Source organism: Eleutherodactylus coqui, chromosome 9 (assembly GCF_035609145.1).
Source record: "Eleutherodactylus coqui strain aEleCoq1 chromosome 9, aEleCoq1.hap1, whole genome shotgun sequence".
NCBI classification, from domain to species: domain Eukaryota; kingdom Metazoa; phylum Chordata; class Amphibia; order Anura; family Eleutherodactylidae; genus Eleutherodactylus; species Eleutherodactylus coqui.
The window spans coordinates 112,259,993-112,281,178 of record NC_089845.1 but is presented as its reverse complement, the minus strand read 5'-3'; the positions used below and the strand labels follow the sequence as shown (position 1 = coordinate 112,281,178).

The 21,186-nt window shown below is 44.3% G+C and overlaps 1 protein-coding gene across 2 annotated transcripts in view; it reads right to left on the bottom strand.

Annotated features, from left to right (window-relative positions):
• The window catches only part of ATP6V1H (ATPase H+ transporting V1 subunit H), a 79,311-nt gene that overhangs the window by 5,368 nt on the left and 52,757 nt on the right, over positions 1 to 21,186 (bottom strand). Inside the window, exons 12-14 of one of the 2 annotated variants that reach the window (XM_066578333.1) lie at positions 20,450 to 20,575; positions 17,914 to 18,015; positions 10,783 to 10,896 (exon numbers count right to left, since the gene is read on the bottom strand). In XM_066578333.1, the coding sequence (XP_066434430.1) occupies positions 10,783 to 10,896; positions 17,914 to 18,015; positions 20,450 to 20,575 (342 nt within the window). Of the gene's footprint in view, positions 1 to 10,778; positions 10,897 to 17,913; positions 18,016 to 20,449; positions 20,576 to 21,186 lie in introns of those variants that run through there. The other variant, XM_066578334.1, reaches the window with a different exon arrangement.

The window sequence follows — 21,186 nt, the reverse complement described above, 5'->3', positions numbered from 1 at the left end:
CGCTAGTTCCCCCGGCGCAGCGGCAGCCCCCCCCATCACAGCCCCCCCGGCCCAGCGACAGCCCCCCCCCCGGCCCAGCGCCAGTTCCCCCGGCGCAGCGGCAGCCCCCCCGGCCTAGCGACAGCCCCCCCATCACAGCGGCAGCCCCCCGGCCTAGCGACAGCCCCCCCCATCGCAGCGGCAGCCCCCCCGGCCTAGCGACAGCCCCCCCCATCGCAGCGGCAGCCCCCCGGCCTAGCGACAGCCCCCCCCCATCGCAGCGGCAGCCCCCCCGGCCTAGCGACAGCCCCCCCATCGCAGCGGCAGCCCCCCCATCGCAGCGGCAGCCCCCCCGGCCTAGCGACAGCCCCCCCCCCATCGCAGCGGCAGCCCCCCCGGCCTAGCGACAGCCCCCCCATCGCAGCGGCAGCCCCCCCGGCCTAGCGACAGCCCGCCCCCCCCCCCCCCCCGGCGCAGCGGCAGCCCCCCCGGCCCATCACTTACCAGGACAGCTGGGCGGCTTCTCCGGACAGCTCGGCAGCTCTGCACCTTCCTCTAACAGAGGAAGGTACAGAATGGCCGCTCCAGCGCGCTCCCGAGCAGTGACAGCTCGTCTGCGCATGCGCAGAAGAGCTGTAGCGGGGAGCACACTGAAGCGGCTCGTGCTGAATGGAGAAGACCGGACTGCGCAAGCGCGTCTAAAAAAGCAAGCTGCCGGCGAATTTAGACGGAACCATGGAGACGAGGACGCTAGCAACGGAGCAGGTAAGTGGATTAACTTCTGTATGGCTCATATTTAATGCACGATGTATATTACAAAGTGCATTAATATGGCCATACGGAAGTGTATAACCCCACTTTGTTTCGCGAGACCACCCCTTTAAGGGGGATAGGTTCACACATCCAAGATCGGGGAGAGTGTATTACATCAAACAGATTCTCGTGTCGCTCGTCGTATGTTATATACCTCATTAGTTGTCCCTGTGGGCTATTGTATGTGGGCGAAACGGCCACTGAAGTTAAGGTCAGGATCACTAACCATAAGAGTTCAATTCAGACCAAAAAAGTGGAGTTACCAGTGGCCAAACATTTTGTGGATGCTGGACACACAGTCAGTCAGCTGAGATATCGGGTCATTGACGGTGCGCCCATTGACATTAGGGGCGGTGATAGAGACAAGTAGTTAGGTTTTTTGGAATTAAAGTAGATCCATGAGCTTGATACGTTGTCTCCGAGGGGGCTCAACTTGGAGTACAATGCTGTATCGTATTTCTGAGGAATATTGAATATGATGGGTGTAGAGCAGACAGTTTTGCTTTATTTATAATTTTAGAGTATTTTTTAATGGGTAATTTTGTATATGATAGGTATTTTATTCTTGTTTTTGATATACTTGTTTGTCTGTTTTTCACCAGGACGAAGGGAGTTGGTTCGGACGGTGCGGAGTATTGGACATCTGGGAGCCCTCTACAATTTATTGGGTTTACATGTCTTTTCTCTTGTGGATAATGCTTTAATAAAGTTATGTTTCGCAGCATATGCTTCATGTCCCAATTTGTATATGATATGGGGGTCTGGGGATTTTTCCTTTTGTAGGACACATTGTGGGGTCTTCTATGGTAAATGCCAGCAATTGGAGGCAGCAGGGGATTCCCTTGGAGTGGCTGTGCTATACATTGGATTTGATCTGCATTTTTTGCAGTAAACATTCCATATAGGTATCTTTGATCTTTTCAGGTTAATCCTGATGCTTCTGTGCACACGCAGTAATGACCCCTTGGCTTCAGTGCATCCCTTATTATGGATGGTAACTGCTGGTAGAATCAAGCAATAGTATTGGCAGGTGCCCAGACATCTCTGTGTGAATTAAGGTTAGGTGACATAGTTGCATGATGCACTTATGCGCTGCCGCGGGCTGGGCTTGATCGACGCTCCTGTGTTCTGTTTCCATATTGATGGCTCTACTCTATGCAGCAATGCTGATAGCATCGCGTGAGAGAGGAGTGAATCCCACACATGCGCAGTAGCTGCCTCAGGCACGGTGGGGTAGGGTAACACCGCGAGACAGGGCAGGTTGTCCGGCAGATGCGCAGTTGTGACTCCAAGACGCTGACCGGCCGCACATGTCGCTCCATGGCTCCTATGTATTTATACATTCATTGGGAGGGATCTCCCCATATAATTACATTTACAACTAATGATGTCCGACACCTGGGACCTACTCCTCGCTATCCTATCATGATTCAGGTTTGTGGGGGTGTGGCACTTATCTGTGGTAGGTGGGTATATATATGTGTGTATGTGTGTGAGCATTTCTGTATTAAAGGGGTTGTCCCGCGCCGAAACGTTTTTTTTTTTTTTTTCAATAGCCCCCCCCTCCCCCCGTTCGGCGCGAGACAAACCCGATGCATGTGTTGAAAAAAAAAAAACGGATAGTACTTACCCGAATCCCCGCGCTCCGGTGACTTCTTACTTACCTTGCGAAGATGGCCGCCGGGATCTTCACCCTCGGTGGACCGCTGGTCTTCTGTGCGGTCCATTGCCGATTCCAGCGTCCTGATTGGCTGGAATCGGCACACGTGACGGGGCGGAGCTACGAGGACCAGCTCTCCAGCACGAGCAGCCCCATTCAACACGGAGAAGACCGGACTGCGCAAGCGCGTCTAATCGGGCGATTAGACGCTGAAAATTAGACGGCACCATGGAGACGGGGACGCTAGCAACGGAACAGGTAAGTGAATAACTTCTGTATGGCTCATAATTAATGCACAATGTACATTACAAAGTGCATTAATATGGCCATACAGAAGTGTATACCCCAACTTTGTTTCGCGGGACAACCGCTTTAAGCTTGAGAAAGGTCTGCGCTGGACTGATACATCGCTTGTTTGGACGCAATAGAGGCATCTTTGGATGCATTTACCTATGTAGTAAATTTCCCGTGTGCTGCTTGCATATAATTTTTGGACATGAGGCTTTTGGGATCCTCTTTGAAGTCAGGATCTAGGCGCAAGCTGGCAACTATGTAAGCTTCCGTTTTTTGATTGAATGAAAAGGTGGTGCTGCTGGATATTTCTTTTTCTCATGAAATCACCAGGTGTAGATGGGCTCCCTGGTGAGAGGTATAAAAAGAATGTGGAGCGTTTGACCCCTTGACTCTTAACACTGTACAACTCTATCCTGCAGGAGGGGGCTCTGCCAGATATCATGCGAAAGGCCCTAATAGTCATGATCCCTAAACCTGGAAAGGACCCCACAGACTGCGGCTCTTAATGCCCCATTCCACTCCGTTATAACAATGTTAAAATCCTTGCGAAAACATTGGCGACATGTTCTTAGGGAGATCCTACACGCTGACCAGTCTGGTTTCGTGCCTGGCAAAACCACACACATGAACTTAAGGTGACTTTTCAACCATCTGACATATGAGCACACTAACTGTGGGAAGCACACCTTGGTATTTATAGACCAGGCAAAAGCCTTCGACTCAGTAGAGTGGAAATACATGTGGGCAGTGATGCGGCGTTTGGATTGGGCCAACCTTATTAGGTGGATAGAGATCCTGTATGACTCCCCGGTGGCCAATAGTAAAACCAATATTCATGTTTCTGTCAATTTTCCCCTACGTAGGGGTACGAGGCAGGACTGCCCTCTGTTTCTCGCCTTGTTTGCCCTTGCTGTAGAGACTTTTGCGATCCAGGTCCAAACAAACATCGCTGACAGTCAGGGGGTTTAAACTGAGCGATGATGAAGAGCGCATTACGCTTTATGCAGATGACACTTTCCTCTTTCTCCAGGACCCGGAGTCTTCTCTTGACTCAGCGTTGGCTATATTTAACGCATTTGGCCTGCACTCTGGCATCAAGGTTAACTGGGACAAAACCCACCTGCTGGCAGTGGATCCTGTGGCAGCTGGGCTTTCTCTGCACGCCCTACTGAGTTGGACAAATCAGACAACTTATTTTGGGCACAAAGGTGTCAGTGGGGGGGTCTCTACTTTTCACAACTTTAATCTAGTTCCCCTCCTGAAGTGGGTAGAGGAAAGGGCAGTGTGCTGGGCTTCTCTCTCGCTTACTTTAGTGGGCAGAGTAAATTTGCTAAAAATGAAACAGGGGGTATTTATCTTTTTTTCCTGTTGTATCTGGTTATTGGACTTGGAGTCTCTCCTTTTTCTGTGATTCTGTAGATTAGCAACAGCTGATAAAGATAAAATATAAATTTCTAGCCAAATATTATGTGTCAAGAGGAATGCACTTCTATACAAAGGTAATGGTTTTTCTATTTCGGTATTTTACAATGTACTGCACTACCGGGTTGCGGTGCCAGTTGCCTTTGTTTATTTGTTAATTATTTTGGCTCAGTAAAAGTTCCTTTAAAAACAATAAAATAAAAATTAAGCTTCCTTTCCTTCAGTCAAATGTGAAATCTGACTAATGAGAAATTGCAAAGATGAGTATCATAATACTTCAAGGTGCTGAATATTCATTTAACAATAAAAGACTCCTCTGGTACCTACTTTATGGGATTTGTGACATTCCTCACATATTTCCAAACAAACTGAATCGTAACGGTTATATTTTATACCACTAGATTTCATCAGACTTCGGCAACATGGCTATGTATTATGGCAGTGGCGCCAACCACACCAAGTGCTCTATGGTGTAAACCTTGTTACGCATACAGACTCAGGCATTTCTTTTTTCCCTAGTTCAGCCCCATCATTTTTTTTAATTAAATGCCAACAATGGTATGAAAGAAACTGAGTAATACTCACCTTAAAAATCCCCCGAGCCGGTCTCTTGCAATAAAATGCTTTCGTGTCATGTGACCATTGCAGTCAAAGCCTACAGCGGTCATATGACATGTCAATACATCATGGCTGAAACCCAGGTCAGAGATCTCTCGTATGATTTATTTATACCGAGGACTGTAACAAGGCGGCATCCTGTACAGACTGCAACAGGGGTTGTTTTGGATGTGGCTTGTGGGCAATAAAAGGTGAAGTAGGTAGGTTACGTTTGAAATCAGGGTTGGTAAGGCTTGGTTCACGGCACGTTTTTGTTGTATATTTCGTATGTATATTGCCAAAAACTTCAGACAGACACACTGAACATGTCCATAAGGCTTCATAGTCAGAAGGAGGCCCAAACAGTATCCTTCTAACCTTCATTTCACGGGTATGTGCAAGTATGCTAATTTAAAATAGGGAATAAAATAGTGTAGTAGACTCCACCAATCCATAAGGATGGATACATTCTTGTGGATAAATCATGTGTTTTCACAGGCACCAAGGATCCACAGCCTCCCTTGTATTCTGCTCTATACAAGTGTGCTATTACAAGTTTTACAAAAAAAAAGGCAGATAATCCCCTTAACATTAAAATAGGTTGTCCCACAAGGAAATATTGTTTATAATTCAATCTGGCCCATAACTATGACCATGTTTTGTATTTACATTGATTTTTTTTTTTTTTTTTAATATCCCCAGATATTCCAGGACTATTGTTATAATAGTGTCACCTGATGTTTCTATTAAAAGTCTTTCTGTGCCTGCTCCACTTCAACAATGCTCCAGTGAGTCACACTAGGTATTAGTGTAGTATGTCTTCATCGGGCTCACCTACAGGTAACACCCAGGTCACGCCCAAAGCTGGCAAAAGCTCCCGCTTGGCGGAGACATCCTACACTAGTACCACTCAGTACTAGTAGGCAGCTCCCAGCCCTCATCCTTATCCCGACTGGTACCGGAGTGTGAGCCCTCCGCATCCTGACTGGTGCCGTAGTGCAAGCCCTCCGTTCTGGCACCAGTTGGTCAAAAGGAGTGTCCAGGAGCTCCTTGGCTGTAGTAATGCCAGAGCTGAGTTTCACCCCGATGCCAGAGTGTCAGCCCTCTGGTCCGGCACAGCTCGGGAGGAGTGTCCGGGAGCTTCCAAGCTGTAGTCATGCCAGAGTTGGGAGCCGCCTACTAGTAGTGAGCGGTACTAATGTAGTATGTCTCCGCTAACCGGGAGCTTTTGCCAGCTTGAGGTGTGACCTGGGCGTTACATGTAGGTGAACCCGGCCACCCCATATGTCCGGTGGAGACAATATTACACTAATACAGTCACACTATTCAGTTTGCAACTGAACCAGGGATCCTCCCACGTACCCAGTGAAGCAAAGAAAAAGCAAAACTGAGCAGGTAGAACATTTAGGGTACGTTCGCATGGCAGATTCTGTCATGCAATTTTCCGTGTGGAGTTTGCTTGTAATATCCCCAGCTATTCCTTAGCCTTTCTGCACAGGGATTTAGTCCTCTTAATGGGCGAAATACAAGTGCAGAATTTCCAAAGCGCAAATCCACATGAAGTAGTGACAGGTCACTTCTTTCCATAGAATGCGTGGAAAAATAGCAGAAATTCAGCATATGGATTTTGTCTACTGACCAGGGTAAATCTGCATGTGGATCCGCAGCAAAAACTGCAGAATAGCAGCTGCGAATGTCTGCCACAGGCAGAACCCACCGTGTGAAAATACCCCAACAAAAACTGCAGAATAGCAGCTGCGGATGTCTGCCACAGGCAGAACCCACCGTGTGAAAATACCCCAACTGAGTTGTATGACATTTATATTTAGATCTTGAAGATACAACAGAGAAGAGGGCATGAGGACTTCTGCCTAAAAAGGGCGCACAACCAAAACCATAAAGAATACCACAGAAGCCAAACCTACGGTATTTGAAAGAAACAAAAAAGTGCATAATTTATGTAAATAGGTATTCTATGCACGGTGTCATGAGTAAATGACTTTCCAATGGGCAGGCATAAAGGTGTCGTGTCCAAGTGCAGTTTGTATGAAATCTCATTTTTATTAAAGGCGATCCTATCACAGGTATGGCCTGGAGTTTGCTTCAATTCAATTTACTGCAAGCCCATAAAAATAGAATTTATTTTCATTTCAAAAGTAAATCAACATTTTCTGTCACAAAACACTACCTCCTGGTTGGCTGAGGCTCCCGTGGATTTACTCACTTTGCATTAAAGTGAACAGGTCAGCTCTCTACATAAATTCAGTTATGGTGCGGTTAGGAAAGGGGACAGCGAGCCGTGTGAGGTGTGCACGTATATTATCTATATCTATCTATCTATCTAAAATTGAATGTATCGTTGTCTGTATGCGTGTCTGTCTGTCTGTCTGTCCTTTATGCGCTACTACACCATTCATCCGATCGCCATGAAACTTTGGGAAGTTGTTGAGTGCACTCCTGGGAAGATTATAGGCATAGTACAACTATGCTATGATAAATGGCGCGCGTGCGAGCGTCGTCGACAGTTATGCCCGCCCCCCACGTAGATCGTTCGATTTCCATCATTGCCACCAATTCTCTCACTTTCCAATGTCATAGAAACTTGAAATTTGGCACGAGCATTGAATATGTCATAAATAGGAAAAGCTAATGGGTCCCAACTTGATTATTCAATTCTAGCGCAAAAGAATTAGCGTCCAAATTTTACGTACGGAATCTAATTCTCTCACTTCCTGATATATTATTTATATATATATATATATATATATATATATATATATATATATATATATATATATATATATATATATATATATGAATGTATGCCTGTCTGTCTGTTCTTTATGCATTACTACACCATTCATCCAATTGCCATGAGACTTTGGGAAGTAGTTGAGTACACTCCTGGGAAGGTTACTGGCATAGTACAACTATCCTACGATAGGTGGGGTGAGTGCGAGCATTGTCGACAGTTATGCCCTCCAGACAAAGATCGTTTGATTTCCATCTCAAGCACGAAAGCAAAAGGCATTACGAGCAACGGGATGCGTGTTCAACCAGAAAATGATGCATCCGCCGAACGTTTCGCTTGACAATTGCTGGATATTGAGAATGCTGAGGTAAAATGAAAGCTTCGCTGTGATTGGTTGCTATTTCTTATACTGCTGAGGTAACATGAAAGCTGTGCTGTGATTGGTTGCTACTTCTTATACTACTGAGGTTACGCGGAAGCTGCGCTGCGATTGGTTGTTATCTAGATATATAAAAACGAATGTCTGTCTGTGCGCGACAGGTAAGCTAGTTTTATATATATATTTTCATTCTCGATAGATAGATATACACACACACTAAATATAATATAATATAATATAATATAATATTATATAAATATGTTTATGTATGTAGGGAGGTGAGCGATTCCCTTTAAAATGTGGGCTGATAAAAATACACTGTGGTGTACCTTCTTATCAAAGTCACTTCAATATTAAGTATTTTTAACATTGCTTAAGGCCTCATATCCACAGGCGTATCGGATTCCACATGCAGCAGCCAGCAAGAGAATCTGACCCTGCCCGTGGCAGAGGACACTGCAGGATTCTAGTTACCCGTCCGGGTCTTCTCTTCATTGCGTATGTGTGCAGTGGCTTTTTTTTTTTTTGTAACTGCTTCCCCGCAAAATCCACAACTTGTCCGCAATCGGACAGCTTCCACTGACTTCAATGGAAGCTGTCCATGCGGGAGCCGCACTGAAATGGATCATACTGCGATTTTTTTTCCAGACCGAAAGGTCTGCAAATCAAATCAGCATGCTTTATTTCACTTGCGGATGCCCATGTATCCCTATGGGCGTCTTGACTCTGCAACCATCTTTCTGCAGCCCTCACTGAGAGCACCCTAAAGTAGTGCCCGTCACACTGGTTACAGGGTCTGCTGTATGTATCTGTGCAGTAGTTTTGGGAGACACTTGTGTTTTATTAGTAGTACCCAGACACAGAACTAGTCCTCCATATTAATCAGCTTCAGGCCCTCCAGCGAATGATTGGCAGTTCTCTGTATGCACACTAATAGGCAAGTATCTGCCAATCATTGGCTGGAGGATGGGGTGGGTTTGGCCAACCTGCAGCTCATAAATATGCAGAACTAGCTCTGTGTCTGGCTGCTGCTAATAAAATGCTAATTTCTCCCAATCCATGTGGCAGTTACTAGCTTATGATGCTGTCAGAGATAGGTGCAAAAACATGGCGACAGTGTATTTAGGAATAAACAGTTTCACACAATTAGCTATGCATAACGATCAACGAAAAGCTGACTAAGAGACAAACATGATCAAAATATCCTCCCACTGGGTGCATTGTGCCACCCTGAACACGGACCCAACCAAATGGCCCGGCTGTGACACTACAGAGTTCCTCATTCCTTCATCTTAACTTAGACTTCCATATCTCCAAGCTATGCTGATCATTGGATTCACTGGGAATGTTGATAACCTAAATAAGGAGGCTTGCAACATAATGGCACGAAGGAATGACATCCGCATTCAATGTTATGCTGTAGAGAAAATACCACCCAGAGATATGTACATATACATATGCCAAGCTAATAAGCCAAAGTAATGCTAAATTATATAAGTGGGTTCCTATGGGTTACCATATATTGTAGCTAGAAACTTTTAAAGATATTTAAAGTTGGGTGAAGTGGAAAAAATGCAATTGTTTTTTGGTTTTCCTGGTGTTCCCCAAGCAGTAAAAATTACGCATCGTCTCTATTCTACAGGACAGTATTATTTTGGCAAGTTGTTTTCTACTGATGGAACTATGTGATGGCTTGTTTTGTTTTTTTGCAGGGAGAGCTGTAATTTTTTATTGGTACCATTTGGGAATGCATACTACTTTTTGATCACTTTTTATTCCATTTTTTGGGTGGCAAGGTAAATCAGGAAGAAAAACCTGAAAAATAAAACAAAAACAACAACACACAGCAATTCTGCCATAGGTTGTTTTTGAAGACAGCGTTCACTGCACAGAAGGAATGACAGCAGTTCTGGCATTGCGATTGTTTTTTTATTTTTGTGTGCATTTTTTTTTTTAAAGCATTCACCGTGCAAGATGAGCAACATTTTAACAGTTCAAACTCTTCTGGACTTGGCCATACCAATTAAATGGCATCGGTCATCACCTTTGAGCTTCATAAACTACATTATGGGGCTCAAAAGATGAGGAGATGGGATGTCCGGGGAGCTACTTATTATACTCACCGAGTACCCTGTCTGAGTGACGTGCCCCCCAGGTATCAGTGCATACACACAGACTTGACTTTTTTCCCACGGCAGTGTGTGCACACTTATGGGGCTCAAGGTGATGACACATGCCCTTCAAGTTTTTTGTTTTTTTCTTTTTAACTACAAAAATGTTAAAAAAAAACAAGTGGGAGGTTTTTTTGAACATTTAACCCTTTCCAATCCAATTCGTATCCTGGTTTTCCTAGGGGGGCTTACTCTTTTTCTGCTGTTATACAACAGCGCTATATGCTGGCTAAAGCCAGTACTGCATGAGGTGACACGTTGGATAGGCTCTGACAGCAGAGAGGCTGGCAATATACAGTAAGAGAACCCCGATGGACGTCTTCCAACATCGGAGCTGTACAGCCTTAAATCATAATGTCTTTAGACGTCAGACAGTGGATTGGAGAGGGTTAATATTTTTATATTGATTTCTCAAAATTAAATTTTTTCCCCCCATTTTTTCCCCTCTAAAGTCAACTAGTGGCACTTCAACAAGTGATCATTGGTTCGCTTGTACACTGCAATACTTAGCAGTGTAAACCAGGAGGCAGCCACCACATATGGAGCAGGCTCAGCTTCTGAGTCTGTTCCACACCTATACCTTCCGATTGCTGATGTAGATTTTTGGCAGATGTTGGAAAGGGAGTTAAACCAAAGACAATCCTACAAGCTTTCAACAAAAAACTTTTTTAGCAGAATTACCTTCAGAAACACTAATCCACAAATTGCAACTTACCAATTATGGACCATCAATTTCTGTACTGCTAGCAGAGCATTGTAGCGAACCTGCTGGTCTTCATGATGCATGTGATTCATTACCAGCTGCTTCCCCCCCAGCTGCTCAATCACCCTGAAAGATAGAGAAAGACTTGTCATACGGATCGTTATCCAGAATTTCACGACTAACGAGTGTAAAGCAGGTTCTTCCCATCTTTGATAGCACATACATTATTAAGTATCCAACGATACATCATGAGCTTATGGGTTTTATGTTGTAACAACACGTTCCCAGTTATGCATCCCCAGTAATGGTTTCTATGCTGGGAACACGATGCTGAAAGTTTGTGATCAGCGGTTGACACTTTTCATCCTCATCAATAGCCCTACGATGAGGAGCTGTTCAACACACAGATTCTGCCCTTTACAAAGACAAAGTGAAGAAAATCTGTCATGTGATGTGAAGTGGACCCATATAGACAGAAGAGATTTCTGTTTAAAGGGAATCTGCCTGCAGTTTTGACCACACCAAACTCCTAAATAAGTGCCGGGCAAAATATTTAACCCCTTCCTGATTATATATATAGATAGGGGAGATAGAAGAAGAAAGACTCACACATGCTGCAGCGGCTAATACTAAGTGCTCAGTGTATCATATCTACTGAAATCATAGCTGCACTGCTCAGTTCTGCTGCATAATGTCCTCCATCATGATGTTACTTATAAAGGTGTGCTAAAGTAGAAGATATCCTGCTCTCCTACGTGTAAAGTCTATGGAAGCCATTAGAGATGGATTCTGCAGAGGTAATGAAATTGCAAAATACAAGTCATATAACGGCCAGAAATATTGTTACTGCTCATACATACATGGCAGCTTATTTTGAAAAAGTCATCTGAAGAGTCAGGTATGCTTCAAGGCATCGTGATCTACTCAGGAGCCGTCACACATCTACTAGTGGATCCTGATATAGATCAATCAAAATACACAAACTCTCTATAGCTCATCTTAAAGTAGAACGTGCACCTTGGCACAAGCTTGTGTCTCTGAAGGAACTTCTGCTAATGGTATCCTCCTTGAATGTAGAAAGCAAGCAGGTTATGCTTGCTTATGGCCTGAATTTGTACATTTGCAACTGGATATTTTATCATGATGCGCCTTAACAAAATACACTTTGGACAAGGGAAAAAAAAAATACTATACGTGCATCTTTTGTAAACGGGATAATAAACATGAAAATAAGAAAAGAAGCTCTCTCTCATATAATTTATGGTAGATAGCATTTCCATCAAGGTTTTTTTTTAAAAAAACTTTAAAAGAAAAACAAAAACTTCCATTTGTGCACAGCAGCTCTTCCCGAGAGAGCCAGTGTATGCGGTTTCCTACAGGCTATTCTTCATGCAAATCGCAAGCTGCTAATGTGACAGGTTAGCATTCCACCGGTACAAACGTGACTTATGTTTACTTCACCTTCACTGTAAAAGCGCATTATCTCCAAGACTCTCATGCACCGACTACACAAGAACAGTCTATAAAGACCGTAGAAGAAAGGAAGTCATTAAATCGGAATGCCTTCTTCTAAAGCGAATAATGGGCTTGTCTGGGATTGTAGCTCAGCTCTCTCCACCAGGAATTTTAGGCAATTGCGTAAGACTGTTTTTTCAAACCCCTTTATCTCTCTGGATTAAAGGGTAAAATACAAAGATTTTACCCACCAGCCACCAGGAATTATTCTCCATGTGACGTGCCCAATTACATAGTAAAGTTAATTGGCAGACCCGGAGATGTTCTCATATGTAAGGACTCCTTCACAGTTGTTTAACCTAGGGTTTCCATATGTATACAGAAGTCCCTCACTTATACTCCTTTCAAAAGGGATTTTCCATGACTAAACACATTGATGACCCCCGCTGGGTGCTTCTCGTATAGTTAGTTGGACCAGTTAGGCGTTTTGTCTCTTTTTTTTTACTTTTTATATTTTATAGTTTAGCATTAGAGATGAGCGAGTGTACTCACTAAGGCAAACTACTCGAGCGAGTAGTGCCTTATGCGAGTACCTGCCTGCTCGTCTCAAAAGATTTGGGTGCCAGCGGGGAGCGGTGAGGAAGAGCCGGGAGGAACGGGGGGGGAGATCTCTCACTCCCCCCCCCCCCTCTCACCCCCCGCCAGCACCCGAATCTTTTGAGATGAGCGGGCAGGTCCTCGCATAAGGCACTACTCGCTCGAGTAGTTTGCCTTAGCGAGTACACTCGCTCATCTCTAGTTAGCATTTAGTTTTTAGTCTTCTGTTGATAAGATAAATGACTACAAATTAAATCCAACTACATTAATACAGAACTAATAGGCGTGCTGCTACAACAGAGTTTGTAAGCTTGCTTCTAGTAACCATAGAGATAGCAAGATGCTATGAAAATGGATGGATTTGGAGACCTTGGTGATATTGTTCAGGAACGTATGAAAAGGTGACCATGGCTGAGAAACTAAGGGGATGACTAAACGGCTGAAAAAAATGTGGTAGTGAATGTGAAGACAAAGAAAGCACAGGTACAAATGCTATAATGACAGGACTAAGGGCAGAGTTTGCAATCATTAGGGACACTAAATGGATTGCCTGAGCGGCTGCTACCAAACAGCTGCTTCTTCTGCGGGAAAGTCACTGCCAGCCAGGTATTTGTAAGTAGATGGGGAGTTCCACCAAGGCACCACTCTTTACGACATCCATAGGTCATCCATGAGATGACCCCTTTTAGATCTGTCTATGCACTGCATTGGAAAAATGGTAAACACAACATTCTAGTTTCCTGCTAGACAGAATGCTTACAGCATACTGTGCTATTGTTAAGGCCTGGAGGAACAAAGATGGCCGCACCAGCTTCTCTGACTGCCTGATGCACATTAGTAAGCATCATTAGCCTAAGACACTACACCCACTTTGATTAACCAGTGCTGTCCACATGAGTAGTACTAGCCATTCAGAGCAGCATGTAGTGTCTTAGACAACCAAAGCATACTATGTACAGTGTACATCAGCTAAAGCGGTTCGGCCATCTTTGTTTCTCCAGGCCCGGAGGGTCACTTTAATATAGAAGAGCTAGCTCAAAAATACTCTCTAGTGGCAGCCAAAATATATAGCACATCATTTACGGTCACCAGTCAGCGCAGTGTCTAGGGTAAATACTGCGATCAGGTAGACCAAAGTCTACTGCAAACACCTTCACTAGCAAGAATGTTGATTTTTCACTTAGCGATCCCAAAGAATTTTTTGCCTCATAGATTTTACCTTTAAGAGCAAAGGGCAGTCGTGTGTTTTTCTTCGCCTGGATCCTTGAACTGAAATGGACTTGCTTACCCTTTCCAAGTCTTCCATAGACTTAAATTCGTGAGAGCTATGCGCAAGCACGGCCAGTTCTCCAATCCTCCGTTTGCGGTTACAGGCTACTGTCTTGGATTGCAAATGCCGGAGTCCCCTATTCTCATATTAGGTGCAAGTTCTTTGTGTGTGTCACAATACCCCTTTAGTTGGTGATCGGATCAGTGGTAGAGTATGTTCAGCTGAAGTGGATTTGCTGCTTAAGGTCTCTTTCACACGGGCAACAGCGATATAGTCGCGAGAAAAATCGCAGCATGTGCTCTGTGCAGTATTGTTGCGTTTTCTTGTGGTGATATCGCGATTTTGTAGCGCTCTCTTGCCGGGATTTTTGGAGGAGCTTGAAAAAATAAGCCCTAGCTACATTTAAAAAAACAAAACAAAAAACAATACATTACCTAACAGGCGCTGTCTGCTCGGCCGCACATCTCCTCCAGCAGTTTCACGGCACTTGTTTGTAGACTTCAGCCACTGCTTCCTGGTCAGAAAGTTCAAAAATCCCACCTCTGGGAAGCACTGGCTCTAATTGGTTCTCAAGCCATTCACTGCAGCGCTCAATGAACCAATCCCAGCCATCACATTGAATGGCTGTGATTGGTTGATCGACCACTGCACTGATTGGCGCCCAAGCGCTGCGGCACAGCCAATCACTGCAGCGCTCAACCAATCACAGCCATTCAATGTGATGGTTGTGATTGGTTCATTGAGCACTGCAGTGAGTGGCTTGAGAACCAATTAGAGCCAGTGCTTCCTGGAGGTGGGATTTTTGAACCCCCCCTGACCAGGAAGTGTTGGCTGAAGACTAGAAACAAGTGCCGTGGAACTGCCAGAGAAGAAGTGCGGTGGAGTGAACAGCGCCTGTTAGGTAATGTATTTTTTTTTTAATGCAGCTAGGTCTTCTTTAAAAAAGGGACAAACAGAAGGACTTCCCACTGTAAAAGTTGCATCGCATGAAAACCACGATTTCGTGCGCTGCGATGCAAAACAAGGGAAGGCTCCATAGGGAAACATGGGCTACAAAACATTGCTAAGCGCGGCTGTACGGAGCATGCCGTAATTTTATTATTTTCCCAATGTAACAGCCTAAAAAACATCGCTAATGTGAATGAACCCATTAGTAAGCATGGGCTTCACATACATGCGATTTGTAGCGCTGTCAGATCTTGAGAAAATTGCGCGATTTTATCGCCCATGTGAAAGTAGCCTAAAGGCCATCAAGATTTCAGATATTTTGGTACTGAACTGCTAAGACCAGCAGGGGAACAGGTAATATTGTAGAGGACCAGAGAGGAGGAGAGTCCTTTTTGTAAAATTAAGAAAAAGAAAAAAAAAAAGCGTCCCTACTTGCAGAGTCGGCTGCGGAGCTGCAGGTAATACACAGAAAAATCTGCAACAATTAGGATTTGTTGAGGATTTCAAACTTCCCATTAAAATCAACGGAGAAATCTGTGACACCAATTATGTCGTGCATCTCCACCGTGTCAATATACTTGTATTGTTAGCAGGCTTTTGTTCTACAACGTTCTTCGCATCCTAAGATGTTGCTTGAGCTATTGAAATAAGAAAACCAGACTGGAGCGCGGTTATAGCTCAGCTTTCATTTCCATCTCTGCAGCATAATAAACAAGTTGAAGGAACGTATCTTGATAACATTTGTATTATGATCACAATCCCAAATTTCTGTTGCGCACCGACCCTAACCTTTTCTACCGTGTGCAAAGAACAAAGAGAATGATTGTCAAGGCTGAAAACAATCTTTAAGACAGAAGTCAGCATCTTATCGCCATTTCTGTGCCGCTTTCGAAACTTGATGATTTCCTCTTTATTGTCAATGCTTTTGGAGTAGGAAGTGAACAAAGTGTGAGCTGCATTTCATCTCCTATGTAGCAGAAACAATACATGCGCTATATTATAACTAACTTGCTTATATTTGTAACCTTCACAGGCTTTTAGCACACAATCAGCCAATGTCTTATTTTCGAGGGAAACATGGTATATGGGGGTTATTTCAGGTCTTCTACTTTACACTGTGAATGCCTCTCAAAAAGTAAAAATAGTCTCATACAAGTAAAAACTAGTAACAAAATTTAATAAATGCAGCCATGTTATGTCACCTTTGAATTAGCTTTAGGCCACTCTCTCAAACGTGGCGTTTTACAGCGTGTTCGAATGGCGTATTTGAATGCGTTCAAAAACGTTTAATGCCCCCCATCATTACAATGAGTCAGGAGTTGGGCTAAAAGTGCTAAAACACAGTAAAATAGAGTAGCTAATTACTTATGGTATGGCCTTATGGTAAACCGTCAGTGACATTTTTTGTTTTATTGTGTCGGCCAGTTCTGCAAATGTGCTGGCAGGAAGCACAGCCATGAAACGATGACCGAATTAGTGGTTTAAGCAATGGCAAATATCTCTTTAAAGCTACTTCACATTGCGTTTGTATAAATCGGGTTGACACATGCGGCAGGCAGGCTCCCAGAGCATTTGGCATCAAAAACGCCCTGTGGGGCTAAACTGTTGCCTTGCTATACTATACCCCAGGCCTTCTGCACACGGGCGGATTTGCATTGCGAAATCTGGAGTGGGATTCAGTCTCCAAATTCTGCAGCAAATCCAGCCCATAGCATGCTATGGCAAAATGCGATTTCCTGCCCACGAGCAGAAATTGATTGCGATTATGTGCGGGCTATGCACGGCCGGCTTCCATTGGAGTCAATGAAAGCTATCCATCCTGCGGCCATTCTGCAATTATCATTGCAGAATAATCGCGGCAGCCGAGTCATCACCATAGCAATGGCGCAGCGTCCTCAGTACTGCACATGTGTGCTGGCGCTTTCGGCCGGCACATCAGCAGCAGAGGAGAAGACGCTGGAGAGGAAAGCAGGGGTCACCAGGTCGAACTCCGCTGCGGGAATCCCGCATGTGGGGTCCGACCCGCCCATGTGCAGGTGGCCTAAATGAACAGCTACAACAGCTGGTGGATGCTATCTACTAAAGTGGTAGTGTGATCACGGAGAACTGCACACGTCTGCATGTGTGAAGGTGAAAGGCATGCTAAACTAAAACAATTATGCGGTTCCCAAATGGCGTTGGAATCACCTTTCTAGAACATTTTTGGATGTGCACATTAGCAGATCTTCAAAATTGCTGAATGAAAATCACACGTTTTACCACCAAATCCTGCAGTTTTGAAATGCAAATTTCAGCCTATCTGCAGCTACAGGTTAAACATCTCTTTAACCCTTTCCAATCCACTGTCTGACCTCTGAAGATAGTAGGATTTAAGGCTGTACAGCTCCGATGTTGGAAGACATCCGTCGGGGTTCTCTTACTGTATATTGCCAGCCTCTCTGCTGTCAAAGCCTATCCAACGTGTCACCTCATGCAGTACTGGCTTTAGCCAGCAGATAGCGCCGTTATATAACAGCCAAGAAAGAGTAAATCCCCTAGGAAAACCAGGATACAAATTGGATTGGAAAGGGTTAATGTGGTTCACCTGGAGTAGGAGATCAACTGAAAATTTTGGCACAGAGCTGTCACCGGATGCGGCAAATATTAAAGTAGCTTGCAAAAAAGTACTGGGGAACAAACAAAACAAGTCGGATGCTTTTATCTTCTGTGGTAACACCATATAAGAGACCTTATTACAGAAGTCGCTAATATTCCTGACAGAAAGAGGACATGGATTCTGAAAGGTGCATTAATGTCATAGCAAGGAGTCTAGGAAGAACATGAAATAAACAAAGATCAAAGCTGATCACCACCAGATACAACAAGACACTTGCCTCTTTCCTCTTGGGTAATGCCGGACGTACTCCCCGACATCATGAGCAGCCACCGCAAGGACTTGTGGATCATCAGATACTTCCAGAAGCTTTGTTAGGATTCTACAAAATAACCAGTAACAGGAGTTCCAATTAAACAGCGCTCCACAAAAAGCAAGGTTCTTCTTACTTCATCTTTGGAACACACATTCCTCAAGTCAAGGCTTTCTGCACCTCAATACACACACACAATAATATATTAATTATACATATATATACATACACACACACATATACATACACACACATACATACATATACATACACATACACATACACACACACACACACACACACAGCGATGTTCTCACTTTGTATTCAATGGGGCCGGCGCTGCTGCCACCGCTGAGAACAAGGCAAAGCCCCTGGATTTGACTGAAGGAATCCCCTGCTGCAGCTGTCACAGCCACAGCAGGGGATCGCGATGTCCTTCCATTGCAACAAGGTGTGACCAAAATGCTGCAAAGTAATTATTATTTTTATTTATTTTTTAACAAAAGACGTTTGATTCTAAATTTATGCTGCAGCAGGACAACGATCCCAAACAAAAACCAATATAATTAACAACTTTCTTCGGTGTAAAGAAGAATAAGGAGTCCTGGAAGTGATGATATGGCCCCCACAAAGGCCTGATCTCAACATCATTAAGTCAGTCTGGGATTACATGAAGACACAGAAGGATTTGAGAAAGCTACATCCACAGAAGATCTGTGTTTAGTTCTCCAAGTCAAACCTCCCTGCAGAGTTCCTTCAAAAACTTTGTGCAAGTGTAACTAGAAGAATTGATGCTGTTTTGCGGGGAAAGGGTGGTCACACAAAATATTGATTTGATTTACATTTCTCTTTTAGTCATTCACTTTGCATTTTGTTAACTGACAGAAAAAACTATCACCACTTCTATTTTTGAGAGCATTCTTAGTTTGAAGCAATTTTTCCACACCTGCCTAAAACTTTTATCAGTACTGTATATTACCGAGAATAAAACCACTATACTCCGAGTTACAAAATATACAACACATGTTAAAATGCTGCGAGAAAGAGTAAGTACAATAAGAACCCCTACAAATATCTAGGCTCTGTTTGTGGATGGGTGACACAAACCACCAGCATTCTTCTACAGCAGTTCCTTGTCTTGCCTGTAGCAAATCTTGGACATGCAGTAAACACATCAACTTCTGTTCTCATCAGAAAATTGCACTTTTGGAAAAAAAAAAGTCTACAGCTCCGAGTATGTCGGCTCGTGGGAAAAAGCTGGTTTCCTTTTCTCCGAGGAAGTAAAGGAAATCTCCAGTGGCTGGCACGGGCTATTCATGCCACCAAGCATACAAGAGCGACCCAACACTCATTTACCATTAACCAGTTTTAGGACCTTTTCTTAAAGGGATTATCCCATTAATATGTATCCCATATCCACAGGATAGGGAATACATGTCTGATTGCTGGGGTTTGACTGCTGGGACCTCCAGCGATCTGAACACCAATGCATCCAAACGCCCCCCATTTGAATGAACAGCAGCGTGCATGCTCAGGTAACACTCCATTCACTTTTACGGGACAGGAAAAGATCGAGGCGTTTGGCAATCTTCCTCTCTCCCACAGAAATGAATGGAGCAGTGGTAATTGCATGGGCAAGGCCACTCCATTCACATGGGGCATTTGGATACGTAGGGTTCAGGATCATTAGTGGTTCCAGACGTCAGGCTGTCGCCGATGACATATTTATCTCCTATCCTATGGATTGGGGTAAATATCTTTAAAGGGAAACCCCCTTTTAATAGATTGTACCAAAAACGACTTTTCTCAGCACTGAGACTCCCACCCATCCCATGGTCCCCTTCTTGCTGTTGGAATTTACATGCAGCACTGCTCCATTCATTCTCAATGGGATTGCTGAAGATAGCTGAGTGCATATACTGTTGCTGTGAGTCCTAACAAAATTATAGTAGTACCACAAATGCGTGACTACCGCTCCACTCAAACCGCGAGTTGATGCAGCAACCCCACAAGGGAAGGAGAAGAGGAGAACATGGGAGCCCTGTTATTGGAATCGTGGAAGTCTCAGCAGCAAGGCCCCCTCCAATCAAACTTGCTTATCCTACGGATAAGTGATAAAAAGTTGGCACAACCCCCATTGTCATTTTATCTTAAGGCCCATTTACGCATAACGATCGCTCAAGATTCGTTAAAATGAACTAATTTGAGCAAATCGTTCGCTGTGAATGCAGGAAAAAAATAAAAAATAAAAAAATAAAAATCGCTCACTTTTCAGTCAGCTAAAAAACTTCATTGGCTCACTGGCTTCTCGTTCTGTGTTAATGCTCCCCGCTCAGCGCTTCCTATAGGAGGTGAAGCGCTGAGCAGGATGCCCGCGATCTAGCGGCAAGTCTTTCAGTGTAAATGCTCTGCACTATTGTGTACATGTACGTTTTTCAGATATGCGCATCCCATATTTCTCTATTTCTATGAAGCACTCTGCAGCGAATGAACTAGCACTTACTTCAAGAGCTCGTAGTTCTTTTCATTTAGCCTTGCAGCGTTCTCTCTCCAGAACTTCTCCGATTTGTGGACTGGGCTCCATTCCAATCTTCCAGACTTCAGCTCAGAACTGTATTCATCAAACGAGCTGTAAAGGAGGGGGGTAAGCAGCCTCTTAGCATGGTGGCGGGTTTATGCACACACAACAGACAAGTTTGCCAATTGGCATGTTGTAATGTAGAAATTAAAGAGCGCCGCAAAAAGGCATATTAATAGCAAAGCTCCGCGTATCATAGTGACAGCTGGAAAGAGAACAAATGTGTTTGTAGACGGGAACAGATGAAGTCTAACATTTAATTAACTGCTGAATAAGGAGTATAGGGGTTTTCCAATTCTAAAAGTGCTCAAATCTAGAATTGTCCGCTTATTATTGTTTAACCCCTTCCCTCCCCATGACGTAAGGGTACGTCATGGGAGTGGGGTACTTCCCGCAAAATACATACCCTTACGCCATAGGGATAGCGCAAGATCATAGCAGATCTTGCGCTATTCCGCAGCAGGATCCGGCTGTCAGTGATAGCCGGCCTCCCACTGTAACAGCGGGGGTGCATCTGAGATGCACCCCCGCTGTTAACCCCTTCCCTGCCGCGATCCATGTAGATCGCGGCATGGGAAGGGTTCACAGAGGGAGCGAGCTCCCTCTGTGAAGTTGACGGGTTCTCGCGATATAATCGCAGAGAGCCCGGGTGGTTGCTATGG